Genomic DNA, 16,496 nt, shown 5'->3' with positions numbered 1-16,496 from the left:
TGGTTCTGCGTCTGCAAGTTCAACCAGCAGCGGGTCCCAGAGGGCTGTATCCACCCTCGCGCACTGGACCCCGTCGTCCAAGCCCGTCTGCTTACAGCTCAACTACAATGGGAGATTCTGTGGGTATTTGCACACAAATGCGTGTACGTATCCACATCAGAGACACATTCCACACACACACTCAAATGTTAACAGACAGTGGTCACGCAAACCATTTCTCTTCAGTGTTTCTGAAGTAAGAACACTGTCTACAAAATGAGGAGACAGAGTCTGTGATCAAAGGGCAGGCCGCACACCTAGCGGAACAGCACCCTGCAGGCGGGACCTTCACGTCTGGTCTGGACGTGGATGGTGTGCTCACCCACCTCTGCCCGACGCGAGGACCCTGACTGTCGCCTGATACGCACGGACCAAATTAGCGTCTGTTGAACCAGTACATCGTTTTTGTACCAAGTACAGATGTGTCCCAAGTACCAAGTATGGCACAAATCAACGAGAAAGAGGGTTTCTCCTGGGGAGGTGGGGGCCCCCAACACTGTACCTCCCTTGTGAGCCCCACCTGTGAGCTCCCTGACAGACCTCAAAGGTGGAAAGGATGCGTGCGAGCAAAAATATATTAATGAGAAAATGTGAGCATGAATAGTTACATGTTTTTGAAACAAGTAAGAAATGTTTATTACACAGTAAAGACTCCTGTCTTATTTTGTATCCACTGTATACAGATACCTACCACCAATAAAACATTTAAATGTGTAATAAAATTATTTGCCAGTACTATGCAAATATGAAGTGCCCCATAAATGATTAAAAATAGTAAAGGTATCATATAAAAAGACCAGCTCTTGCTATGATTTTTATACTAAATTGTGTTTTCTGTATTTCAAACTAGATCACTATTAAAAATGAAGCAAAAACCTACCATCTTTTTCATTTTTTTAAGTAAACGTAGTCTTTAAACAAGTGACTCCTCCCCTAACTGGAAGTAGAGAGCAGGACCGTTTCTGCTCCCATGATGTTTTCTTGCAGCAGAATCCCCCGGCGACTGAGGGTGGCGGGCCCTCTGTATCCACGGGGCTCACAGCTGAGGGTTCAACCAACCCCAGATGGACAATACCCAGGGAAAAAATTCCAGAAGCTGCCAAAAAGCGTAACTTGAATTTGCTGCACACTCGCAAAGATGTCCTTAGCACTTAGATTGTACTGGGTACTGTGCGTGATCTAGAGATGCTTTAAGGTGCACGGGAGGATGTGGGGGCTACATGCAACACTACGCCGTTCCACCCAGAAGCCCTGAGTATCTCGGATTTTGAATCCGCGGGGGTCCTGGAACCAGCCCTGACAGACACTGGGGTTGACTGCTACAGCAGGTTTACTTGGATAACTGCCTCTCTGGACCACACGTGCCATTATTAGGCGGTGCCATTTTCCGATTAATATCGAATGCCGTGCAGTCATTTCTAAACACACTGACACTACCCTGGCAGCAAGCTCCCAGGAGTCAGACGGACCTACTTCCTCAGGACAGTTACCAACAAACAGCACGTGTAGGGAGTCTAGGCCCCCCGCCCACCCTCGTGGGCTATCTGAGGACTCACTCTGTTCCCCGCTGGCCACTGCAGCTCAGGACCAGCGGGGGCTGGCACAGCGCCTCCAACCTCTAAGTTAGATCTGGATCACCTTCTGGTCTGAGAGAAGAAACAGGGAGAAGAGGAATTTCTCTGCCTCCCCTCCACACGGGAAGTGGGAGAGTCGGGGGCTGGGCAGGGAGGGTGCAGGGACCAATGGGCAGAATGTCCAGGGCTGGCACCTGGTGAGCCTGCTCAAGGTGGATTTTGCTGCCCCAAATAGTTCCAGGTGTCCAGGGCCCTCCTGACTGCAGAGGTGTGGCCGAGGGGCTGCCCGCCCCTCTCAGGTGAGGATCAAGTGGGCCAATAGAGGCAGCCTCTGCGCCTCGCCACCCTGCTCAGCGCTGTTCTGGACGTTCACCCACACTGATGGACGCGGCTCTTGGGCACGTGTTTAAACTGCTTCGGATGTTAGGGTTTTTAATAAAATTTGTGGCTAATACAAATAAGGCAGCACAAACATTCTTAAACACATCTTTATGCACACGTACAAGAGTTTTATTGAGCACGTGATTAAAAGTGGAATTGTGGTGGGGAGGGCATAGCTCAGCGGTAGAGCATGTGCTTAGCATGCACGAGGTCCTGGGTTCAATCCCCAGCACCTCCATTAAAAGTAACAATAATAAATAAATGAACCTAAGTACCTCCCTTCCAATGAATAAACATATAAATAAATAAAATTTTTTTAAAAGGTAGAATTGTCAGGTGGAAGGCAGCACCAGTGTTTATTTTACTGGCTGTTGCTAAGCGGCTCTGCGAGGCAGCCGCGGGGGGTCAGGCACCCCCACGGCACGGGCTGGGACCCGCGCGGCCCTTGCTGGCACTGCTGTTGCCGAGGTGACGGGGGACGCAGGGCGGTCTTGTCTCGCTGGACTCCTGCGATCCCAGGGAGGCTGGGTGCTCATCCCGCGCTTACTGGCTCCCCGGCCCCCGGGAACTGCCTCCTCATCATTTCCGCCTGTTTTCCTGCTGGGATACTTCTGTTTCTTGTTAACTAGAGGAAGATCTTAATTTCAAAACCTCATGTTTTTAATGCTCTTTGTGGTGTTTTTGTTACATACAAGTTTAAAATTTCAAAGTAGTCAAGTTTATTGAATTTTCCTGAAGGCTTAGTTTTTGTATCTTGTTTAAGAAAATGCTTCTCACTTCTCTAGCCTGAGTCACTGAGAGTCTCTTCTATTTTCTGAACTTAAACAACAAACTTCGCTTTAACTCACTTGGAATGTACTTCTGTGTTTACAGGTAGCAGTCTTCTTTATTTTTCCCACTTGAACGTGCAGGGAGTTCCGCGCCCCTCGTCCCTCCATTCATTCCGCTCTCTCCCCAACAATCGCAGCACTGCTCCCCCGACACGTGTGCATCCAGGCTCGGCTCTGTCCCACCAGCTCCCCTGCGGCTCGACCCCGGCTGGGCCCGGAGAGGCTGGGCCCGCCCTCGCCTCCGCCCTGCTGCTGTGGAGGGAAGGGGTTCCTGCTTCAGCTTCACGCCTTTCCAGCTTTTGTCCCTGTGTGAGCTTCCAATGAGAAAGCACAGTGGACACCCCTTTGTCACACGCATCAAGCGTGCATGTGTGTGCGTGTGCACACACGCGTGTGCCGGGTGCGGGGTGCCGGGGATCACTTCTGCTGACTCCAGACAGCCTGGTCTCCTGCTCTTCAGACTTGCCCGAGAGGTGGCGCAGAGCCGGCAGGGCCAGGGCCCCTGTTGACGGGAAAACTCAGAGGGGGGACTGGGCTGCCTGCGCCCCGCTCCCGTGTCCCCGCAGCTCTGGGCGGCCCCAGCGGTGAGCCAGGCGGCAGGTCTGCGGGGGGCGGGGGGGTGCGGGAGCGCTAATGCCCGGCACTCCCCGCCCTTCAAGACAGTGCCCTCCGCCCTCCACCTGCGAGAGCCGGGCCGGGACGCCGCGCTGCCGCTGCTTGACTGTAATACGGGTTTTCCCGGAGTTCCACGCCACTCTGGTCTCACTGCTTTCCACCTCTAGTTCCCCTTCCTGGGGGTCCTCCTCTATTTTCCATGTTAAATATCAGAAAGGTTTGTTGAAAGAATTATTTTTAAAATTAAAATTAAATATACCAGGTTAATCTTTAAGTTCTGTGCAGAAAGTCCTATGAAAATCTCAATTACTGTGTATGACCTGTAGAGCCCGAGAATGAAGTTTTTCTGACCGGAGAAAAGACCTGACTTCAAATAAATATGACTTTTTTTTAAACTAGGAAATAAGATACACGCTCTATTTGAAGAACTAAACATAGGCATTCCACAGCTTCTGGAAGACGAGAAAAATAGACCAATAAAAATCACTCAAGTAGCTAACAGTATGTGTGTAACTTTTCCTCACCTATGACTCAAAGGAAATCGTTAACACTACATATGACACCACTGGAGCGATTAAAATGTCCTTCTCCACAGGCTGTGACATTCATTTCCCTGGAAATTACGGTCTTCAAGCACTCTGGCAGTACTTAGGAAATACACTGAGAAACTCTTTCCCAGTCTTAAAGATGAGAGCAAGTATTTTAGGGCATAATTAAAATACCAGGGCAAGGCAATGGTCTTTGTATAAACACACTTCCCACCTTAACTAGGTCCCCCTGCCAGGGCTGGTAACACAATCTCTACTGGCCTCAAGTATTCCCAATGTATGAAAAAATCAAACCACTGTATGTACTTACTAACAATAATAATCAAATTAATAACAATCAAAGGAGGTGCAGAGGTCACCTGAGAAGAGACTAGTTACACTGAGCGCGTGTGGCTCCTCGTGGTTTCTTTAAACTCATCACCACAGAGTCACACTTCGAAAGCCGCCTGCCACTCGTGATGCTGTACTGAGAACGGCAGCTTCTCGAGCCAAGTGACGGCAGCGACAGCGGCACTCCCACGACGGCCACAGGTGCACCTCCCCGTGTCGCTCGGCCGTGGACACGGCTACCCCCCGAGACCTGTGACTTCACTGACGAGCGATGCTGCACACGGATGCTCTAGGGTTAGCTGTTCTCTCTCCCTTTTATAAACACACTCGCCCACCCCCTTCCTTCGCAGAGACTTCCCCCTGCAGAGGCGACTCCAGGGCCCCTTTAGGGCAAGAGCCTCAAAGGGGCACCGCTGCACATTCACGAAAAACTAAACTTTAACTGGCTTCAACGTGTAAAACGTCAGCTACCCACCTAAACAAGTGTTTCTTATTGACCTTTTTGAGGACATGTGCTTCTGTAACATAATAAAAGACGCCAATAAAAAAGGCAGCTGTGGGGCACACGAGCTCCAGGAGTGCGCAGGCCCCCAGGAGCACCCGGCCATCCCGCGGCAACAGGCCCGCAGCTCAGTTCCCTACTCCTGCTTCAGGACAGCGCCTCCGCCTGGGAGTTCGCACTCACTCCTGTAAATGAGTAGGGCAGGGCTCTGTGTGTACTGCAGGTGAATCCACTCATTCAGCAACAAACCTTCTACACCAAGTGGAAAAGAGTATTTTAAAACATACATAAAATTATGCAACTCTAGTTATTTTGATGAAGCACATTAGTGAAAGTACACACTGCTTCAAGTAAGGTGATTGTCTGAAATAATGCTTTTTAACCCAGACTTAAAAATACACAGCATATTAACACGATGCCCTTTGCTGCACAGCACTGGTGCCCAATCCAAGAGTCTATTTATGTTCAAGGACTTAGGACGAGATACTCAAAGTAATGAACTCCAGGGAAAATATTATGAAGGGAGGCAGGACTTCTCAGAAGACAACATGAAAATCAAATACGTTGTTACTTACAATGAGCTGCTTCAGCCCGACCAGGGACTGTTCTACCGAGTTGGCACTGAGGACCTGTCTCTTTGCTGCAGCTTTTTCACCCAGGAAGCGAAGCATTAAGTCTTTAACTGCATCTCCCTTGAAAGAATATAAGAAAAATACGTCAAGACAATAAAATGCGAATTAAACTCAGCTAACCAGAACCCATCACTGACCAAAGTTCCTTTCTTCTCCATTGGTGTGTGGACGTGCAAACGTGGTTATAGTGCAGAAAACTTCACTTAACCAGACGTTTGAGAATTAACCAGACGTTAGTGTCATGACCTTTAATGAAGTGCGTGTGTTAGAATGGCTCTTTCCTTCAGGGAGGAGGCAGCAAATCGCCGCCGCCTGCACCAGGCTTCCAAAGAGGCACAGCAAGCCCGGAGGGGCCCCACCCCGAGCATGAGGTGACACCGGGGACAAGGGGGTGGCGGTCCCCGGAAGAAGCAGCATGCATGGCCGGCCCAGGGCCCTCTGCCTACCTCCCGTCAGCCCGCCAGCTGGCTTGGGCCTCCGGGAGCCCCGGGGGTAAAGCAGTTACTGGAGGCGAGGTCGCCTGCCTCCCAGCGCTGTACTCACTCCTGAGCAGGTGCTGCACATCCCTGCGGCCAGGCCCTCCGCCCAAAGGATTGGGACCATGTTAGACCCGCTGAGTGAGACAGGGCTGAGTGAGTGTGTGGAGAGGGGCAGAAGGGTAAGGCTGGGCCAGAGGGACCATCAAGGGACCAGGAGGAACCCGGGCAGGAGCCTCGGACAGACGCCCAGGAGCTCAGCAAGGGTCCTTGTGGCTTAAGACGGAAGGTGGAGCCTGCCCCCCAGAGCTGGGAGCCAGCCAGTCCCCTGGCCCAGCGCAGGGTCCCCAGATGGAAGCAAGCAGAGAAAGCTAAGAAAACCGTGGAGACCCGTGGGCCACGGTGCTGCTTGGGGGCTGAGCCCTGGGCTGAGCTCAGCACGGGGAACAGGCCCCACGGCCCAAGCCCACCACTGTCAGGCCCACCCACTGAGAGGGGTCGTGGGGCACGGGGCCCCAAAGCTGAGTGGTCCAGGCCCAGGACAGACAGCCATGATGGGAGGAGGTCTGAAGCACCCTCTCCCTTTAGGATGCACAGCCGGGAAAGCCGCCGAGTAGTCACTGGAGTGTGAGCTGGCCTGGCCTTCCCTGACCTGCCCTCGAGGTCCTGCGGGTGGCAGGCCCAGCCACTGCATCCAGCTGCTGACAGAGGCCCCGGATCTCCCTGCTTAGCCGCCCGAGAAACAGAACTAGGCCAACCTGGGGAGGTGGGCAAGGAGGCCCGGATCTCCTATCCCTGAGCGAAGGCCTCTTTTCAGCACGGGCAGCGCAGCGGACACTGATTCTGCGGGGAACGCAGGTGCGCATGGTGACAGAGGACGTCCCCTGCAGACGCTGTGACCAGCCAGGGCCTTCCTGCTGGTCCCTCCTCGGGAAGAACGAAGGAGCAGCAGTCTGCCCATAGGCAGGGCCACCTGACTCCTCCTCGCCATCTGCGGGGTGACACGTAAACACCACCACCACGGGGACATGCGAGCGGGAGGCGCACGGCCGCCACGGCAGGGGAGGGAAGGCGATAGCCTGCGGTCACGCTCTCGCACTGGTCTGGCCCTGGGCGCCAAGCCTGGTGCTCAGAGGCCAAGCCACACCTCCTACACGAGGGCAAAGATCTAGGAGCTGCAGTTCGATTATCTTTTGCTTTCAGAGAGTAAGGTGAACTACTGCAAGTGCCAGGACCCCAGCAGGGCTCACTGAGCGAGGAGGGAGAATGAAAGGGCAGGAGGAAGCGGGCTCGGGCAGGAGGAAGCGGGCTCGGCCACGCGGCCCCACGAAGCTCGGCACGAGTGCAGCTCCTACCAGACAAAGAGCCTCACTGGGGCCAGAGGCGCCGCGACCAGGAAAGGGCAGAGCACATCTCAGTGCTGCGGGGCGTGCCCCGTCTAAGCCCTCGGTCCCTGCGACGCTCTCAGTTAATGAGACTGCACCGCAAAGATCCCCTGCCCCTTAAAGTCCCTGTTAGCTAGCACTGGAGTCGGCACAGGGGCTCCTGAGACAGGAGCACGCGCAGGTCTGACAAGCGCCTCGCCCCTGAAGCCCAGGGACGGCACGAGGCGTCCTAGCAAGGCCCGGCTCTCGCCGAGTCTCTCTGCGGGAGGCGGTTCTGACGCGGGGCCACGCGTCTCTGATGCAGGTCCCCCGCGGCTCCTGGAACGGGGGTGGGGGGAAGCCTCCTCCCAGGATGTTCTGAGAGCTGTGCTGTGGCCCCTGGCAAGGGAACCACCTGGAACCCAGGATCCCTTCAAACTGGCGGACCTCAGGGTTTGCTCCAGGGGAACGTGGGAGACAGCACGTGACCGATCAGGGCCCAGAGGCTGGCGCGGGGAGGACGCCCGCTCCCCGTCAGGTGCTTATGGAAGAGAGAGCAGCTGGATCTCAGCCGGCAGAGGCCGGGGGGCTGCCCCCTCCTGCAGCGCGGGGGCGGCTCTAGCAGAGCCTGCAAGCGTTTAATGGCCGAAGACAAAGCAGAGCCCAGAGCAGCTGACTCAGAGCACGGGCTTTCCATTGGGTCAGGGAGGCCCAGCAACAGGCGTGTCACGGGCACGGTGCCGAGACAGCAGCGGGCACCTGCCCCGGGCCTCGCCGAGCGGCGCCTCGGTTCCCTCGGGGACATGCGGCTGTGCGTCCTGGGGCGCTCGGTCTGCTTCCTCCTGGGGGGTGAAACCACCTGAGCCGACAGCATCCGAGCAAACAAAACAAAACAAACCCCAAGCTCGAGGTCGCGGGGAAACTGGAGCCTGCATACGTCAGATGGAACGTAAAACGGCGCAGCCCTTTCGGAAGACAGCTTGGATGCTCCTCAAGACGTTAAACACAGACTTACCACACAATCCAGCAATCAGCAGACCTGCACAGTCCAAGCCCGCGTTGTTCAAGGTCAAGTGCATCTGACAGTAGAAAGGAATGGCGCGCCAACGCACGCCGCAACTCGGAGGGCTCTTGAACGTGTGATGCCCAGAGAAGGAAGCCAGTCCTGAGAGACCACGACTGTGGGACTCACTCGCGTGAAACGCCCAGAGAAGGAGGATCCCCAGAGACAAGCAGATTCGTGGTTGCCTGGAGCTGGGGTGCAGTGCGGGGATGGATACTGAATGCAAAAAGGTTTGGGTTCCTTTTGGGTGATGAAAATGTTCTAAAAATTGTGATGATTGTGCAACTCTGTCAAAAATGCTAAATACCACTGAACTGTAAATTAAATGTGTGAATTGTATGGCATGTGAACTATATCTTAATTAAGCTGCAAAAAACAAAACAAATCTAAACCCCTCTTCACATGAAGCCCTCAGGAAACCAGGGCCGACGGGAACGTGCAACAGGTTAAGCCGCCCCCGGGACTGCGGCAACACGGCCTGGCCGGGCCTCTGCAGCCCCTCCCGGTCTCACTCACACGTCTCAACTCGGTCATGCATTCCTCGCGTCAGGGACCCAGGAAAGGGCAGGGAGGCCCACGCGTGAGCAGTACCTCTGCTTCTGCCCACCACAGAGCAGCTGACTGTGCTTACTCACCAACGCAAACACCTAGAACACTGGGGAAAAAAGGTGAGACAGTTTTTCAGACGCAGAAAAGGACGGTGACCTGAGAGGAGGGAGGATGAGTTGGGCTCTTGCACCCAAAGGCCCTTTTTGAGCTCATGCGACTTAGTAACAAAGAAAAGACTAACAACCCAACCCAAAAGCGGGCAGAAGGCCTAAACAAGCAGTTCTCCAATGAAACATACAGATGGCTGATAGCTGCATGAAAAAATGCTCAATATCGATAGTTATCAGAGAAATGCAAATCAAAACTACAATGAGGTATCACCTCACACCAGTCAGAACGGCCATCATTCAAAAGTCCACAAACGACAAATGCTGGAGAGGCTGTGGAGAAAGGGGAACCCTCCTACACTGCTGGTGGGAATGCAGTTTGGTGCAGCCACTGTGGAAAACAGTATGGAGATTCCTCAAAAGACTAGGAATAGACTTACCATATGACCCAGGAATCCCAGTCCTGGTCATATATCTGGAGGAAACTCTAATTTGAAAATTGAAAAGACACCTGCACCCCAATGTTCATAGCAGCACTATTTACAATAGCCAAGACATGGAAGCAACCTAAATGTCCATCAACAGATGACTGGATGAAGAAGTTGTGATATATTTATACAGTGGAATACTACTCAGCCATAAAAAGGATAAAACAATGCCATTTGCTACAACATGGATGGACCTGGAGATCCTCACTCTAAGTGAAGTAAGCCAGAAAGAGAAAGAAAAATACCATATGAGATCATTCATATGTGGAACCTGAAAAAAAAAAGACACTAATGAATTTATCTACAAAGCAGAAACAGACTCACAGACATAGAAAATGAACTTATAGCTATGGGGAGGAAAGGGGTGGGAAGGGATAAACTAGGAGCTCGAGATTTGCAAATATTAACTACTATATATGAAACAGATAAAAAAACCAAATTTCTTCAGTATAGCACAGGGAACTATAAGATATATTCAATATCTTACAGTAACCTATAATGAAAAAGAATATGAAAACGAATATATGTATGTATGTGTCACCAGAAATTGACACATTGTAACTGACCATACTTCAATTAAAAATTTTTTTTAAAAAGGGCACTTTTTGGACCACAGTGCAGGAGTGTGTGAACTTGCTGAGTGGGAACTGGCTGGGAGCTGGAGAAGGTGAGGTGCCTAGAATTTGTAGGTCAGAGCACTAGACAGGAGGGAGCCATGCAAAGGATGGGCCTGGACACCTGCGTGGGAGTCCTTGAGTCTCCTGTTGAGTAGTGAGCGGTGTGTGCTCAGGGTGGAAGCTCTGGGGGGAGATGGGAGGAATGACGGGTGGGGCGGTGAGCTCACAGGGGCTGGGAGATGTCGAGCCTAGGACAAGCACTAGGAGCGCTCTCGGACACCGAGGCTCTCAGTACAGCCGGCAGAAGGGTCACCCAAGAGTAAAAGCTACTCTTAGCTCACCCTGAAAAGCTGAACAACAAACCTGAAAAGGATCAGATAAATCTGCCTACAACATGCCTGCCAGAACAAAGTATAAGTCTTTTTGACAGAAGGTGACAAAATATAGACATGCAACAATAAGAAATCCACAATATCCAGCCTCTAATCAAAAATAACTAGACGTGAAAAAGCAGCCACACGTGACCTGTAACCAAGAGACAGATCCAAATACAAACAGACCCTGAAACTGCAGATGGAATTTTCAGAAGAAAACCGTAAGACAGCTATTATAAGTGTGCTCAAAGATCTACAGTAAAACTTGAACACAATGGAGAGAGAAAAATATATAAAGAAGAACCAAATGGAAATTCTAGAGACAAAAAAACATGAAAAATTTACTGACTAGTACCAACTGCAAACTACAAAGTGCAGAAGGAAAGATAAGTGAACTTAAGGACACAACAGATTTCTCAACTTAAGTACAAACAGAAAAAAGATTAAAAAACAAACACACTAGAAACGAGACCCCTTTGGCACATCGACTAGTACGTGAAAGGAGAGGAGAGAAAGTGAAAACCAGAAAGGCTAAGCGAGCAACTAATGATCAAAAATGTTTCAAAACTGATGAAAATGATAAATTCACAGAGCCAGCAGGGTCAACGAATCCTAAAAGAGACAAACACAGAAGAAAACCACAAGAAGGCACGTTAGAGTCAAACTGCAGAAAACCAGGGATGAGACCCTAAAAGCAGGCAGAGGGGAACGTAGGCCAGGCACAGAGGCGCAAAGCTAGGACTGCCACAGACATCACCTGAGCGACGACACCGAGCAGGGGAGGATGCAAGGGCGTCTTCAAGGTGCTGGCAGGACAAAGCTGCGCCAGCCGGGGAGCCCACGTGTGGTGAACAGACCGCATTTCCAGCAGAAGGAACCTCTAACAAGGAAGAGGAAGTAACTTTCTCAGACTCAAAGCTGAGAGAACCTGTAGCTAGCAGACCCGCGGTGACTGGTACGTCTTCGGCCATCTGTGGGTTTCCAGCACGAGGACTTAGATCAGCCCAGGATGGGGGCTTTCACAGACCGTGTGGCCTTCCCTGACGGGATTCCTGCCAAATCCAAACTGCAGGAAAGGTGAGGGGAGGAGAGAATTGGGGAACGGGGTCAGACGGGGTGGTGGAATGGCCCAGCCTCAAAGTCTACAGGTGGGGTTTCTAGATCCACCGGTACCGGACAGGGCGCGCTGAGGCCCCAGTCCCCTCATCACCTGGACCAGCGAGATGCTGCTGCCTCTGTTTCCTTCTCTCCCCTCGCCCACCATCCTTCCTTCCCTCTTTCTCTTTTCAGTGAACAAGCTTCATACATATATTCTCCAACTTCCATTCTTTACTGGTTCTGAAAATTTCTGAACTATCGTTTCCCCACAAACTTTTCCATTTACTTCTTTAAGAACACAGACCATCTAAAACTCTAATTAGTTAAAAATGCCAACGTTCCCCTGCTGATGCCACCGGGTGGCCGCAGCGTTACACGCTCATCGTCACCGTCCCTAACTTAACCCAGAGACTGTGTAAGAGAAACGTCACAGAGAAACAACTTCATGCTTTTTACTTTTCAAATTTTATCCCATAGGAAGGCATTTTTAACTAGGTACCCACAAAGGAGCAACGTGGGAACATTTCAATGAAAGTGTTTCAGAAAGCTGACTTTGAACAACATTGTGACAGTAACGGTGGCACAGTGAGAAACCTGTTAACAGGTAAATCCAGCAAATGGCTGTCTGATATCCTAAAAGCCTGGTGCACATGGAGAGTCAAGAGATGTGTTCCACCAAACTTAAGTCCTCTGCGGATAAACACAGCACTTCCAAGGTCTACCACACAGGTTTTCTTTTCTATCCTGGGAACGAAAGGTCCCTTGAAGGATAATACACAACTGAAGAGACACAAGTGAAGAAACATCCAGCTCGCTTGCTGTACGAGAAAGTCAAGGTATTTGGGAGGCTACTCTTAACCCATATTCCAGTTTACTGGGTTTCCAGAACAGCCGCTGTCAGCTGCATGAGGAACGGAAGGCACTGCCTTAGGACCCAGAGGAAGCGAAAAGGAAAGGCACCGTCTCCTGGTTGTGCTCACACTCAACGGGCCCCGGCTGACTCCGGGATCCCTCCTTACTTTCACCTGGAACTGGGGAGGTGAGAAAGGATGCTTTAATGCCGCAGAAGGGCTAGCCCAGAGCCCACGCTTTTCACAGGAAGTTTTAAACTAGCAAGGCCGGCTGGCACCTGTGTCTCTCAATGCGTGAACCACCGCCTCCCGGGTTTCACTGTGCGACACCGCCCAGCCACTGCGGGACACACAGCACTCCTGCCCCGTCCACTGGTGTCCTGTGCTCAGCCCAGCCTTTCGGGAACTAAAGTGAAACACCTCTACACATTTCCAAAGGCACCGTAGGACCCCGGGGCCCCAACACTCCGTCAGGAGCTGCTGGGCCAGACGCACTGACGTTAAAGGAGCTTAAGAGCAGAGTTCAGACCCCACGAGGGAGGAAGGGAAGAAACGGAAGCAGAGCACTAAGGCCACCTCCTCGGGGAGCAGGGGTGGGGACAGGGCTGGGGTGGGGGCACGGGTGAGGACTCAGTGAAAATCCTAGCCATCAAATATCCCCTGCAATCAGAGCCCATAACTGGGGTTCACTGAAAGACCCTGCAAAAGTAAAACTGACGCTCGGTGTACTCTGGGTAAAAGGTAGCGAGGGTGCCGAGGGCAGTGCCTGGTGAACAGCAAGCCTGCAGGGAAGACGGTTAGAGGGGACACGGCCAAAGGGACCGGCATGTGAAACACCCAGAACCTACAGGCTCACACCTGAGTTACCGGGAACGGTGACCTGGCCCCTCTGCCCAGCAGCCACCCTCCTGTCCACAGATTTCAGCCCCCGGACCAGCCCTTCCCTGTGCTGGGCTTTCGGACCTGGCCCTGTGTGCGGGGATGGGAACTCCTTCCCCGGAGGGGACGGCAGGGCCTCCCTCAGTTTCTGGAGGAGAGACAAACGCAGGACACGAGGCCAGCACATGGCGTCCCAGAAACTGCTGATCCCAACCGTAATCTGGGTGGGATGAGCCACGTCTGATGTGCAGATGAGCCGGCCTCCCATGGATGCATACGGGTACCTAGAGAAATCCGTGTCACACTGTGCATGCTACGTGCTGGCTTATATCCGGTTTTTAACAGTGAAACAATAAAACGAACAGTAAATGTAATAATAAAAACGAACCTCATTAAATACTTTCCTATAACGTCACTTTTACTCCCCATGTAACCATCCCCCTGCAAAGGTGAGCTGCCAAACGTACGCAACCAGCCTCCTGACGGTGGACTTTCAGACGGTTTCAGACTCTCTGCAACTATGAGCCTCACTCTGACGGGCGTCCCCAACGCTGCTATTTGTGCATCAGTGAGATTATTTCCTTACAAATAATTCCTAAGGGCGGGCTTTCTGGGTCAAAGGGCACGCACCTTTGGATGTGCATTTTACAACTTCACTTAAGAAAGTTTGTACCAAATTATGGTCCCACCAGGGCTGCCTGAGACAGGCTAGTTTCCCACACCCTAACAAACATAAAATAAGCACAAACGAATTAGACAATAGAAAGTGAAATTAATTTTACATTTTTGATCACTGGTAAGATTGAACTTTTTAATGTTGATATTTACTATATATAACATTTATATATTTTAGCAATTATTTTGAAGGGCCATTCATTTTTTTTAACTGAATCTGTAAGAACTTTTCTACATCAAGCATATTACATGTAATGGAAATATATTTTTCCATATCTACAAAAAAAGGGATGAGAGATTTATCATTCACTGGAGCTCAAATGGTGCAAATAAACCGGCCACACGAAGTTCAGAGCTCCCTCAGAGAGCTGTGAGGTGACTGCCTTGCTGGTACGTATTCCTAAGCTCTAGTACCTTGCATGGGTTGCCTCAGAGAAACCACAGAGCTCCGAATTACCTGGTGACACCATTACATACATTCTCACGTCAGAATCTTAGGAATTGCTGAAAAATAAGGGGTTTTCGATCCTTGAAAGGTTTTACACATATACACATACAGCACAGATACAGATGGAAAGGAGCGGGCTGCGGACACGGGCTCACCCACTCACCGGGAAGGGTCCCACCAGCCCACACCTGCTCTGAGTCCCTCCGCAATCACCTGGATGTTGTCAAACTTGAGGCCTGGCATGGTGAGGTCCTCCTTGTCCACGAACACCGTGCTGTACTGCTGGGTTGCCACCGAAATCAGGACCTTCCTGGTCGCCTCCCCGGGAAGCCAGGCGTCGTTTCTGCGGTCCATCTCGCTCATGCTCAGGGCGGTGGCAAAGGGGTCCTCGCTCCCTGCAAACACAGCCTGGATCTGCGAAAACGGTTTTGGAGACTGGGGAATTTCTAGAGAAGCCGAGGAAATGCCAGACTCTGATCTTTCCATCCCTGGGGAGTAGGAAGCAGAGCCCGGGGAGTTTTCTGCCCCCGGAGTGGCAGCGAGTGAAGACAAGTTTTCCGGAACCGAAGAGCCGGCGTTGGGATTACTGACGGAGATGAACGTGGACGTTGTGAAGGAGTCAAAGAAGTCAGAGGCCAAGGAGTTAGCGCCGGCCGTATCTCCAAAAAACTTACTCAGGCTGGGGCTTGGCTGGACCACCTGTGGAGGGGTCCTGGGCGCTGCCTCGCTCGCGCCGCTGAAACTAGGAGATTTCACCATCTGGGACTCGAAGCCATCGCGCAGGGACGGGGGCTGGGAGCCGGCGGGCTGCGGCTGGCTGAAGATGGTGCACACGGGCACGGGCTCGTCCCTGGGGGGGGGCTGCCGGGGGCACACACCCGACGCCGCACCCCCCGGGGGCGCCTCTCCTGCCCCCGGGCCCGAGGCCCCCACACCTCCGTTCTCCAAAGTGGGCAGGTCTTCCGCTTCTTCTTGCTCTGGGTCTTCCTTCAGCGACGCTCTGCTATCGGGGGTCACGTCCGAGACGTCTCTGGGCGTGTCCTCTCCATCGCTTCCAACGTCATCACTTGGAGTGTCCAGTGCTCCCTTGTCTATGACGTCCTCCAGCGTGGGGCCTGCGGTCCCTCCGGCGGGCTCCATGACGTCCTGCAAACAGCCCGGGTCCCCCGCATCGTCCTCACTGTTGCTGGGAGAGTCGGAGATGAGGACGCTCTCCATCAAGTGCTCATTCAGCTTGTCCCCGAAGTGGCTAGAGTCTTCTGACACGGGCTCGTTCTCTTCAGACCCAAACTCATCTCCACCGAGGTCAATGGTCTCCTCGTGGTACAGGAGCTGCCCCTGCCCCGCCCCAGGCACCTGCGGAGGGGCGCTCTCGGCTGGCCCCTGGGCTGGACTGCTCCGCTCCGGGGTGCTCGGGTCGGCACCCTCAGCGTTCTCCATGGTCTCCTGAAACAAAGACAAGCAGCCGTCAGTCTCCTCAGCTTTCCATCTCAGCTACTGTTAAGCTGGTTTTATCTTATTAACATTGTTTTTTATTTATAAAAATGAAATCATGTCATTATAACGGTGCAACGTGTCATTATTTGTTCAAATCCACAGACTGCACGACACCAAGACTGCACCCTGGTGTAAGCTATGGACTCTGGGTGATGACGTGCCAATGCAGGCTCACCAGCTGCAACACGGGGGGGAAGTGGCCAGCGGGGGAGACTGCACCATGTGAGGGCAAGGGCGTCACGGGAAACCTCTGTACCCTCTGCTCCATTTTGCAGTGAATCTGAAACTGCTCTAAAAAATAAAAGTCTATAAAAAATGTTTATCAGTGTACCGGCTATATATTCAATGGTTGAAAATTCGATAGCCTCCATTTCTCCAGCCGTTTATTTGTTTTTTGGTAAAAGACACATCGCACATCTATCATCTTCGTCATTTTCAAATGTACAGTTCAGCGGCATTAATTACGTTCACTTTGTTGTGAAACCATCATCTCCATCCATCTCCAGAACTCTTCTCAACCTGCAAAACTGGAACTCTGCACCCAGCAAACACTAACTCC

At 52.1% G+C, this 16,496-nt stretch overlaps 1 protein-coding gene across 3 annotated transcripts in view; it reads right to left on the bottom strand.

The window, feature by feature from the left end:
- TRAPPC12 (trafficking protein particle complex 12) overlaps positions 1–16,496 on the bottom strand; it is a 54,479-nt gene that overhangs the window by 30,647 nt on the left and 7,336 nt on the right. For all 3 annotated transcript variants that reach the window (XR_004326084.1, XM_032496951.1, XM_032496953.1), the window contains exons 2-3: positions 14,654–15,886; positions 5,395–5,511 (exon numbers count right to left, since the gene is read on the bottom strand). Coding sequence is in view for 2 of the 3 variants with exons in the window: in XM_032496951.1 (XP_032352842.1) it covers positions 5,395–5,511; positions 14,654–15,886 (1,350 nt within the window). In the remaining variant the exon portion in view is untranslated. The remainder of the gene's footprint in view (positions 1–5,394; positions 5,512–14,653; positions 15,887–16,496) is intronic.

Source organism: Camelus ferus, chromosome 15, assembly GCF_009834535.1.
Source record: "Camelus ferus isolate YT-003-E chromosome 15, BCGSAC_Cfer_1.0, whole genome shotgun sequence".
Classification (NCBI taxonomy): Eukaryota; Metazoa; Chordata; class Mammalia; order Artiodactyla; family Camelidae; genus Camelus; species Camelus ferus.
Note: the sequence above shows the minus strand (reverse complement) of the source record. Positions and strands in the feature narration are given on the sequence as shown.